The 12192-nt window shown below is 40.7% G+C and overlaps 1 protein-coding gene across 2 annotated transcripts in view; it reads left to right on the top strand.

Annotated features, from left to right (window-relative positions):
• Positions 1–11313, top strand: part of ece2a (endothelin converting enzyme 2a) — a 301837-nt gene extending 290524 nt beyond the window's left edge. For both annotated transcript variants that reach the window (XM_034183673.1, XM_034183672.1), the window contains exon 4: positions 10229–11313. In XM_034183673.1, coding sequence (XP_034039564.1) covers positions 10229–10519 — 291 coding nt within the window. In that variant the 3' untranslated portion in view covers positions 10520–11313. The remainder of the gene's footprint in view (positions 1–10228) is intronic.
• The last annotated feature ends 879 nt before the right edge of the window (positions 11314–12192 follow it).

Below are 12192 nucleotides of genomic sequence, written 5' to 3'. Positions count from 1 at the left end.
AAGAGGTCATGTTGCCTTATGCTGAAGAGGACATGCCCTTGAAATGGGTGTTTCAACAAGACAATGACCACAAGCACACTAGTAAACGAGCACAATCTTGGTTCCAAACCAACAAAATTAATGCCTCACAGATGTGAAGAAATCATGAAAAACTGTGGTTATACAACTAAATACTAGTTTAGCGATTCACAGGATTGCTAAAAAAGCAGATTGAAAATAATAGTTTTGAGTTTGTAGTGTCAACAGCAGATGCTACTATTATTGTGAACACCCCCTTTTCTACTTTTTTTTACTAATAGCCCAATTTCATAGCCTTAAGAATGTGCATATCATGAATGCTTGGTCTTGTTGGATTTGTGAGAATCTACTGAATCTACTGGTACCTTGTTTCCCATGTAACAATAAGAAATATACTCAAAACCTGGATTAATCTTTTTAGTCACATAACACTACTGTTATTCTGAACACTACTGTATATAAGGAGGAACTGGCACACGCACGTTACAGTTACTGTATGTAGAAATGTTGTGCATCGATTATCACCATCTTCAGTGCATGAGCACACATGCACTCTCCCAAACAAGCATCTTTTTTTCTTCTTTTGGTTCCACTAAAGGCAGGGGTGGATAAAAACAAAGTTGAGGGAGAATAAAGGAGAGAAGATGTCTGATGTATAATTTATCCATGCATTTGGAGGGTGGAAGAGATGGGTGAGGAAAGGCGAGGACAGGGAGGTAGAGAAGAGAAAAATGGGGGAGATGAGAATGGGAGGAAGATGATTCAACACTTTGCTCCTCTCACGTTTTCTCTGATATCCCTCACTGCATCACACACTCTGAGCCTGTGGGAATATGTGATGAAAATGGTACATTTTAGACTTTTCCATATAAAAATGTCTGTTGTTGGGTGTATTTTTTGAAAGGTATTATTTTTTTTTCATGTTCATTTAAACCTATAAGGTCTCAGATTTTCCTTGAGAAGACGCCTACAGCCACGTTTTTGCAGCACCAGCTCACTTGCACAAGCAATTTTGTACTTGCGCGCGCACACACACACACACACACACACACACACACACACACACACACACACACACACACACAAATTCAAGGTTGTGTATCCACAGGGCAGATGGTGTCTTGTAGCGTTTGCACATTCAGTTCTTCAAGGCAGGAGCTTGGAGAAAGGAAAAGAGGGAGATAGAGTGATAGAGGAAACAAGGTTTTTTTCCACCCCTGGAGGGAAGAGCAGAAGTGCAGATCTGCTGTGTTAGGAGTCTGGCATTGAGACCTAATTTTCTTGCTCCCCGTCCATCGTTCTCTTTAAGGTGCACCCTCCCACTCCCACTTTGTTATTCTTTTCCTAAAGACGTCGACACGTTTTTGCCATCCACATGTCTGGCTCTGGGGTGTGGGTGAGGTGGAATGGAAAGGAAGAGATGCGGTGGATTTCACATTCACATTCCTTTATTGCGGGGGGGGGGGGGGTGCAGAGCTACATTAGCCTTATAAACAGCCACAGGGATGATGGGAAGAAATTTATAAAATATGATATGAAAATATGTCCTAAATAACAAGTGTGCTTTCTCCGTGCTTCTCTCACCATCCCACATCAAGTATATAGGAGTCTACACGCATCTTCAAAAAAAAAAAAAAAAAGGCTATAAAGACTTATCGCACAATCCGCGTGTTCTTTATGGTGTTGGGGCGGCCGTACAGTATGTCAGGGGGAGGCAGCGGACCGAGGCTCGTACAGGTCTGCTGTCCAGAGATAGCGCTGTGTTGCTGTCACTGCCTGCTGATCAGCTCCGCTTCACAATCAGGGCAATGTGGACTGACACACACACACACTTAACACACCTTCCTCCTCTGCTTTTCCTTCTACTAAGTCCAAATCTGAATGCTTGTGGCTTCATTTATAGACAATGTGTACATCCTAAAAACCATGCGCACGCCTTTTTGCACACATGAACCGGTATTTATAAAGGAAGAATACCATGCTCGCATGTCAGAATGTCCAGGGTGTTGTGCTTGAAAGTATACCATAAAAGGGGGTGGATGGATGCTCGAGTGCATGGTTAATATTACATTCGGTGGAACATCTGTCACGTCCCGGCCAAAATGCAGCGTGTTGGCGTTACCCTGTGTGACCTGGGTGGGATGAATAAAGCCCGAACACACCTCCATCATAGTTACTTTTACCGAACTTACAACTAACAGGCTAACTTTGATTCAGGTGTTTTATTAAAGCATACTGTTGAGGACTGAGAGCAGGGGTGGTGGGTAAGTGGTTAATGCGCTTGGTTTCAGTGCAGAAGCTTCCGGGTTCAAATCCCACCCCTGGCACCTTTCTCCATGTAATGTGGAGTTGCGTCAGGAAGGGCATCCGGTGTAAAAAAAACCTATGCCAATTCAACATGCAGATCCACCTTGGATTTGCTGTGGCGACCCTGAGTGCAAACAAGGGAACAGCCGAAGGGACGTAATATTGTTGAGAACTGAGCACTGGTTTTCATTCACTTGGGTGTGGTTATTAAAAAAAATGATGACATCTTCTTTCCTACGTATCAAGTCATCAAGCTACCGATAGCTGCTGAACGTGCTAACCGGTGCTAACCTTGGTTCAGGTGTTTGATTAAAGCATTCTGGGTGGACTGAGGGGGTGGTTTTCATATCAGTTTGCTTAGAGAGTAAGTCCCTTCGGCTGTTCCCTTGTTTGCACTCTGGGCCGCCACGGCAAGTCCGAGGTGGATCATCATGTTGAATTGGCACATGTTTTATGCCAGATGCCCTTCCGGACGCAACTCCACATTACATGGAGAAAGGTGGCAAGGGTGGGGCTTGATTTGGGAACTTTCCGCCCTGAAACCAGCACCACAGTAGCAGAATGTGCAGCATAAAAGAAGCCCAGAAGAAGAACCCAGTTGTTGTTAGTGTAGCATAACTTTCCCCTTTTGATCCCACAAAGATGAATTCTGAATCGGTGTGGCATTAAGAAATTGTGACTTGATCATAATGTTCAAAGTGGTGCTTTTATTCATTATACCGTCTACCACTATTAGACATGTTGATTTTGTTTTTAACCTTGCAACGTTAAACGTTCCTGTAATTAATCTTGTGAGACCTTTGACTGACCGTTGAACTTTTATGCCAGTTTAAAGCAAGCGGCAATCTGAGCCTGCATGAAATGAGGCCTATGCGAATGTTGCAGTTTCTTGAGTGGCCACTTGAGGCTGTCTCCAAGACAGAGCATTTTTTCTATAGGACTCCATGTTACAATGTCCAACTTCAGAGGAGAAATAAATATCTTTACAGCCTGGTATTTTGTCATTTTTGAGTATTTTATCACAAACATCTGAAATAATATGGCTTGTGCCGTGAAGCATCCTTACAGACCATCTAAGATGTCTCTGTTGCAGTATTCACACTGAGTGACACTCTTGTCAGATTTAATGTTGTGCGCTAACAGTGTTAGCACTTTTAGCAGCTGTTGGTAGCTTTATCTTCAGGTGTTTTACTGAATGCTTTATGCTTCTGCTTCCAGAGCATCAAATAAACACTGATTTGATCAATACAAAATACTCTCAAAAGTGTTTATTTATTTTATGGTTTCATGAAGCCATTATACATATTCAAATGGATACAAATGTGGGGAAATAATGTTCCTTTTTCTGTTTTTTGTGAAGTGTATGGTTTATGTCTTGAAATAGCATTTACATTGCAGTATATGCATATGTAACACAAGTGCTACCAACTGGATTTTCCTCAGTATAAGTCATGGGGGAGGGGGGGTGTTTGGTTTGGTTTTTCTTTTTCTTTTCTTTTTTGTATTTTTTTTTTTTTTTTTTTTTTAGTACTTCGGCGGTCCTGTGATGTATATGCCAATGTGACTTATATACCAAATTAATGACAGTAATTATAATAACTATTATTTAGGCCTTTCTGAGGAATCAAAGCACTAAGCAAAACAAACTTTTGCCAGTTATGAAAAACACAATGCAACAATGCACAAAAATCCCAAATTAAAGAGTTGATAATCTAGAAAAGATGTGTAATATATATATATATATATATATATGTATATATATATATATATATATATATATATATATTATTATTATTATTATTATACATTATTTAATGCTTCGATCTTAAATATGATCAATCTATCTTTGTTAGTTGGCTATGTACCACAGGCTTTTAAGGTGGCAGTAATTAAACCATTACTTAAAAAGCCATCACTTGACCCAGCTATCTTAGCTAATTATAGGCCAATCTCCAACCTTCCTTTTCTCTCAAAAATTCTTGAAAGGGTAGTTGTAAAACAGCTAACTGATCATCTGCAGAGGAATGGTCTATTTGAAGAGTTTCAGTCAGGTTTTAGAATTCATCATAGTACAGAAACAGCATTAGTGAAGGTTACAAATGATCTTCTTATGGCCTCGGACAGTGGACTCATCTCTGTGCTTGTTCTGTTAGACCTCAGTGCTGATTTTGATACTGTTGACCATAAAATTTTATTACAGAGATTAGAGCATGCCATAGGTATTAAAGGCACTGCGCTGCGGTGGTTTGAATCATATTTGTCTAATAGATTACAATTTGTTCATGTAAATGGGGAATCTTCTTCACAGACTAAAGTTAATTATGGAGTTCCACAAGGTTCTGTGCTAGGACCAATTTTATTCACTTTATACATGCTTCCCTTAGGCAGTATTATTAGACGGTATTGCTTAAATTTTCATTGTTACGCAGATGATACCCAGCTTTATCTATCCATGAAGCCAGAGGACACACACCAATTAGCTAAACTGCAGGATTGTCTTACAGACATAAAGACATGGATGACCTCTAATTTCCTGCTTTTAAACTCAGATAAATCTGAAGTTATTGTACTTGGCCCCACAAATCTTAGAAACATGGTGTCTAACCAGATCCTTACTCTGGATGGCATTACCCTGACCTCTAGTAATACTGTGAGAAATCTTGGAGTCATTTTTGATCAGGATATGTCATTCAAAGCGCATATTAAACAAATATGTAGGGCTGCTTTTTTGCATTTACGCAATATCTCTAAAATCAGAAAGGTCTTGTCTCAGAGTGATGCTGAAAAACTAATTCATGCATTTATTTCCTCTAGGCTGGACTATTGTAATTCATTATTATCAGGTTGTCCTAAAAGTTCCCTAAAAAGCCTTCAGTTAATTCAAAATGCTGCAGCTAGAGTACTGACGGGGACTAGAAGGAGAGAGCATATCTCACCCATATTGGCCTCTCTTCATTGGCTTCCTGTTAATTCTAGAATAGAATTTAAAATTCTTCTTCTTACTTATAAGGTTTTGAATAATCAGGTCCCATCTTATCTTAGGGACCTCGTAGTACCATATCACCCCAATAGAGCGCTTCGCTCTCAGACTGCAGGCTTACTTGTAGTTCCTAGGGTTTGTAAGAGTAGAATGGGAGGCAGAGCCTTCAGCTTTCAGGCTCCTCTCCTGTGGAACCAGCTCCCAATTCAGATCAGGGAGACAGACACCCTCTCTACTTTTAAGATTAGGCTTAAAACTTTCCTTTTTGCTAAAGCTTATAGTTAGGGCTGGATCAGGTGACCCTAAACCATCCCTTAGTTATGCTGCTATAGACGTAGACTGCTGGGGGGTTCCCATGATGCACTGTTTCTTTCTCTTTTTGCTCTGTATGCACCACTCTGCATTTAATCATTAGTGATCGATCTCTGCTCCCCTCCACAGCATGTCTTTTTCCTGGTTCTCTCCCTCAGCCCCAACCAGTCCCAGCAGAAGACTGCCCCTCCCTGAGCCTGGTTCTGCTGGAGGTTTCTTCCTGTTAAAAGGGAGTTTTTCCTTCCCACTGTAGCCAAGTGCTTGCTCACAGGGGTTCGTTTTGACCGTTGGGGTTTTACATAATTATTGTATGGCCTTGCCTTACAATATAAAGCGCCTTGGGGCAACTGTTTGTTGTGATTTGGTGCTATATAAAAAAATTGATTGAAATTGATTGAATATATATATATATATATATATATATATATATAGCTTCAAGAGGCTTTTTTTTCTTTAACAGGTGCAACTTATATGTTTGTTTTTTGACAGGTGCAACTTATACTCCAGAAAATAGGGCATTTTACATAATATGTAGCAAAATTCCGTATAGTGTTTCTCTTTGTGTTTACACAGGTGAAATTCCTCACAAAGTCAGTGCACAGATAAAAGTAACAAGATAAATATTTATTCATTACATTAACTCAGCCACATGGGGTGTGCAGCCAGTACATTCTGAGTGCCGGTCCCAAGCCCGGATAAATGAGGAGGGTTGCGTCAGGAAGGGCATCCGGCGTAAAACAAGCCAACCCAACTATGCAGACTCAGAATCGAATTCCCATACCGGATCGGTCGCGGCCCGGGTTAACAACGTCCGCCACCGGTGCTATTGCCCAACAGGGTGCCGGTGGAAATTGGGCTACTGCTGGGCGAAGACGACGAAGAAGAGGAGGAAAACGTTGCCACGAACAGCGGGAGAAGAAAACTAGAAGGGTGGAAATGAGAGTGGGGACTTTGAATGTTGGTAGTATGACTGGTAAAGGGAGAGAGCTGGCTGATATGATGGAGAGGAGAAAGGTAGACATATTGTGTGTGCAAGAGACCAAGTGGAAGGGAAGTAAGAGCAGGAGCATCGGCGGTGGGTACAAGTTGTTGTACCATGGTGAGGACAGGAAGAGAAATGGTGTTGGGGTCATTTTAAAGGAAGAGTATGTTAAAAGTGTGTTGGAGGTTAAGCGAGTGTCTGACAGGGTGATGAGTGTGAAGTTGGAAATTGAAGGGGTGATGATGAATATCATCAGTGCATATGCCCCACAGGTAGGTTGTGAGATGAAGGAGAAAGAAGATTTCTGGAGTGTGTTAGATGAGGTGGTGGAGAGTGTGCCCAAGCATGAAAGAGTGGTGATAGGAGCAGACTTCAATGGGCATGTTGGTGAAGGGAACAGAGGTGATGAGGAAGTAATGGGTAGATATGGTATCAAGGATAGGAATGGGGAAGGACAGATGGTAGTTGATTTTGCAAAAAGGATGGAAATGGCTGTGGTGAATACCTACTTTAAGAAAAGGGAGGAGCACAGGGTAACATATAAGAGTGGAGGAAGGTGCACACAGGTGGACTACATTCTTTATAGGAGATGCAAGCTAAAAGAAATCACAGACTGTAAGGTGGTAGCAGGAGAGAGTGTCACTAGACAGCATAGGATGGTTGTTTGTAGGATGACTTTAGAGGTAAAGAAGAAGAAGAGAGTGAGCTCAACAAAGGATCAGATGGTGGAAGCTGAAGGAGGAAGACTGTTGTGTGAAATTTAGCGAGCAGGTGAGAGAAGCACTAGTTGGAGGGGAAGCAATTTGGACAACTGGAAAAGTACTGCAGATGTGGTGAGGGAGACAGCTAGGACAGTACTGGGTATGACATCTGGACAGTGGAAGGAAGACAAGGAGACTTGGTGGTGGAATGAAGAGGTCCAGGAAAGTATAAGCAGAAAGAGGTTGGCGAAAACGTTTTGGGATAGTCGGAGAGATGAAGAAAGTAGACAGGAGTACAAGCAGATGCGGCGTAAGGCGAGAAGAGAAGTGGCAAAAGCAAAGGAAAAGGCATATCGCGAGCTGTACAAGAAGTTGAATAGTAAGGAAGGAGAAAAGGACTTGTACCGATTGGCCAGACAAAGGGACAGAGCTGGAAAGGATGTGCAGCAGGTTAGGGTGGTAAAAGATGCACATGGTAATGTGCTGGCAAGTGATGAGTGTGTGCTGAGAAGGTGGAGGGAATATTTTGAAGAGTTGATGAATAAAGAAAATGAGCGAGAGAAAAGGCTGGATTATGTGGTGAGAGTAAATCAGGAAGTAAAAGAGATTAGCAAGGACGAAGTGAGGGCTGCTATGAAGAGCATGAAGAGTGGAAAGGCAGTTGGTCCAGATGACATTCCAATGGAGGCATGGAAATGTCTAGGAGAGATGGCAGTAGAGTTTCTAACCAGATTGTTTAATAAAATCTTGGAAAGTGAGAGGATGCCTGAGGAGTGGAGACGAAGTGTGCTGGTTCCTATTTTCAAGAACAAGGGTGATGTGCAGAGCTGCAGTAACTACAGAGGCATAAAGCTGATCAGCCACAGCATGAAGTTATGGGAAAGAGTAGTAGAAGCTAGGCTTAGAAAACAGGTGAAGATCTGTGAGCAGCAATATGGTTTCATCCCGAGAAAGAGCACTACAGATGCAATGTTTGCGCTGAGAATACTTTTGGAAAAGTACAGAGAAGGACAGAAAGAGTTACATTGTGTGTTTGTGGACTTAGAAAAAGCTTATGATAGGGTGCCAAGAGAAGAGTTGTGGCATTGTATGAGGAAGTCTGGAGTGGCAGAGAAGTACGTTAGGGTAGTGCAGGACATGTACAAGAATAGTGTGACAGCGGTGAGATGCGCAGTCGGAATGACAGACTCATTCAAGGTGGAGGTGGGATTACACCAAGGATCAGCTCTGAGTCCTTTCTTGTTTGCAGTGGTGATGGACAGGTTGACAGATGAGATCAGACAGGAGTCCCCATGGACTATGATGTTTGCAGATGACATTGTGATCTGTAGTGAGAGTAGAGAGCAAGTTGAGTCTAGTCTGGAGAAGTGGAGATATGCTTTGGAGAGAAGTGGAATGAAAGTCAGTAGAAGCAAGACTGAGTACATGTGTGTGAATGAGAGGGAGCCCAGTGGAATAGTGCAGTTACAAGGAGTAGAAGTGGTGAAAGTAGATGAGTTTAAATATTTGGGGTCAACTGTTCAAAGTAATGGAGAGTGTGGTAGAGAGGTGAAGAAGAGAGTGCAGGCAGGGTGGAGTGGGTGGAGAAAGGTGGCAGGAGTGATTTGTGACCGAAGAATATCAGCAAGAGTGAAGGGGAAAGTTTACAAAACAGTAGTGAGACCAGCTATGTTGTATGGTTTAGAGACAGTGGCACTAACAAAAAGACAGGAGGCAGAGCTGGAGGTGGCAGAGCTGAAGATGTTGAGATTCTCTTTGGGAGTGACAAGAATGGACAAGATTAGGAATGAACATATCAGAGGGACAGCTCAGGTGGGACAGTTTGGAGACAAAGTCAGAGAGGCGAGATTGAGATGGTTTGGACATGTGCAGAGGAGGGACCCAGGGTATATAGGGAGAAGGATGCTGAGGATGGAGCCACCAGGCAGGAGGAGAAGAGGGAGACCAAAGAGGAGGTTCATGGATGTGCTGAGAGAGGACATGCAGGTGGTTGGTGTGACAGAGGAAGATACAGAGGACAGGGTGAGATGGAAACGATTGATCTGCTGTGGCGACCCCTAACGGGAACAGCCGAAAGACAAAGAAGATGCCTCTTTTACATTGTGAGACATAACTGAAGTGTTCTTTTAATTCACTTTGCACTGGTGAAACATGAGTGAGACTTTGTAATCATGTTGTTTCTAGGTGAAAAAAGTGTGTCAAAGGATATATTCAGTTTTGCACAACTGTTATTTAGACTGATATTTCAGTGAGTCCAGTGGAATTGTGCTTTGGGTTTAACAGTTTGGAGCCATGCTGCTGATATATGAGCTTTAGATTTTCAGAGTTTTGTGTGAAGTTCCATTTTTACTGGTCGATTCTCTCTTGTCTGCCAAAAGGGAGCTTGGAATTTTGTGTAGTGTTTACTTGTCAGTGCAGAAAATTTAAGATTTCAGTTTAATTAACGTTGTAAAATATTTATTTATTTATTTACATCGCCATTGCAGTTTAAATAATGAAATAAAGGCTCATCAACAAAATATTGTCATCAAAATTTTCATTGACAAAATTAACGCTGATTTTAGTTTCAGCTTTCTCAGCAATCAACCGACCTGTTAGCGGGCAGCTGCTAGCAGCCTGTTAGCGGCTGGATGGTACCTGTAACTCAAATCTACCACATCCCTAAATATGCATAACTTCATCCCTTAAAACAGTGTCATGAATGGGAAAACTAACTTTTTAAGACCAAAACGAATTTATGTATGAGGCAGTGAACATGATTATTTCTGCAGTAAAGTTGAGCATCTTAACATGGGGGTCTGTGGGAGTTGACTCATTTCTGGACTCAGCTTCAAGTGGCCATCTGAGCAGGTTTTTGCCACTTCCACCCTGGCTTCATTTTTCAGCACTGAAGGTTATGGCTTAGTCCTTACTCTGTTTTCCTTCCAGGTTAGTCGCATCTTGAAGCCTGGAGGCCGCTTCTTGTCCATCACATTCACCCAGCCTTTCTTCAGGAAACAACTATATGCTCGCCACGAGTACAACTGGTCAATCAAACACTATAGTTATGGAGATAGCTTCCACTATTTTGTGTATGTGATGACCAAAGGAGAAGAGCTCAGTCCAGAAGATGCAGCGCTGCAGAGAAGACTACAGGAGGCAGCCAAAAAATCACCTCCTTATATCACTGCAATGCAAGAGGAGGATAAGGAAGAGTTCCTGAGTAAGATTGACTTGTAAAACCCTTACATCAGCAATGTCACACACATCTTTGGAATATTCCTACATGTTTACAGGTATCATACCTTGTGTTTTTATGCTACCTTTTATAATTGATATGACCGAAAAGAGACATTTGTACAAAAACAGGAACTTTTTAGCTTTCACAAATACTAGTAGTCAAATTTTAAAAAGTATTAATGGTTTAAAAAATCACTTTGACAGTATTGGATTTATACTCCACACCATAAGTGTGACTCAGTGAGTATATATTTCATCATCGTGTCAATAATCTGGATTAAAAACATGTTCATGTCACAGCTGTTTATATTTCAAAAGCAACTTATTTCAATTGCAGGGTTTAGTTTAATTTCTCCAAATTTCATTGCCATTACAGAGCTACAAATAGTTATATGGGGCCATCTAGTTTAGCTATCCTTGATTCTATGATTCTTTGTTTTTATATGCAAACCTCTACATCCTGTTTTCCCACGTAGTTAACATTATCTTTCTGAAACCCTGCATCCACATATGGGACCATCATTACCTACCCACCCACCCACACAAAAAAACCTAATTCCTTTTCAGGCTCAGGTCTTAGGAGGTTGAAGACTCTGACAATGTATAATGATAGATACCTCATTAAAAACAATATATTAATATATGTTAGAAATATCTCCCTTGAAACTGCACAATTTTTTATTGTTTACTTTTACATTTTTTTTTCTATTCTCTGTGCTTTTGGTGTGTGATTTTATATTATTTTTTTCAGGGTGAAACTCTGTTCCTGATGAAAACAGGTTTGGGACCAACAACTTGGTGGCTAGATAAAATACCATGAAATGTTTTATATAAACTTTTTTTTTTTTTTTTTTTTTACCTTCTTGTATAATTTTTACAGACGATGTAATTGGAATTCTTTAAAGTGTTTTATTATTATTATTATTATTATTATTATTATTATTAAAGCCATGTTAACCAATCTGGTTTGGCTCCCTTTAGTCTGTTACATTTTTATTTCAGTGCTGCTTCTGTTCTACTTTGGTATCACAACGAAGGCATTTTACAAATTACATAACCACCTCTACAGTGCCGTGTCTTTAAATGTCACAAGTCACATCACTTGCTTATAAAGTCAACTACAAGACTATGAGCCTACATAAATATGTTTTCATATGTTCTTTTGTCCATACTGTTGTTCTGTCCCAGTCTGCTGTTCCAGACCAAAGACGAGTCATAGCGTACATCCAGTGGTGGGCACAGCTAACTGCAAACTTTGCTTCGATAACTATTAATCATCTAACTGAAAAATTAACTTTTGTAACACTAAATCGATTAACTGGTAAAAGATTTAGCGGAAGTTATCGCTATGTTTTAGTACTGACTCGGTCGCAGCCACATCGGATTACACTGTTGACTACTGATAAGTCAACAGGGGCTGCTGGGTAAATTCCCAGGATCACAAACAAAAAACCCGAACACACGAAAAATAAATAAGTAAAATAAAATAAAAAAAACCCAAACACTGTCATCATCTTTATCAAAAGCAGTAAATCACAGCATTAGAAGTCGGTTTATCTCTTATATATTTCTAAACTGTTAACGGAGCTGCGTTCACAACAAAGCAAATGTACAAAAAACAAAAAAATAAATAAAATCCCAAACACAATCATTGTCTTTATAAAAAACAGTAA

The sequence above is a fragment of the Thalassophryne amazonica genome, chromosome 12 (assembly GCF_902500255.1).
Source record: "Thalassophryne amazonica chromosome 12, fThaAma1.1, whole genome shotgun sequence".
Taxonomy (NCBI): domain Eukaryota; kingdom Metazoa; phylum Chordata; class Actinopteri; order Batrachoidiformes; family Batrachoididae; genus Thalassophryne; species Thalassophryne amazonica.
This window is presented reverse-complemented; position numbering and strand designations above follow the sequence as displayed.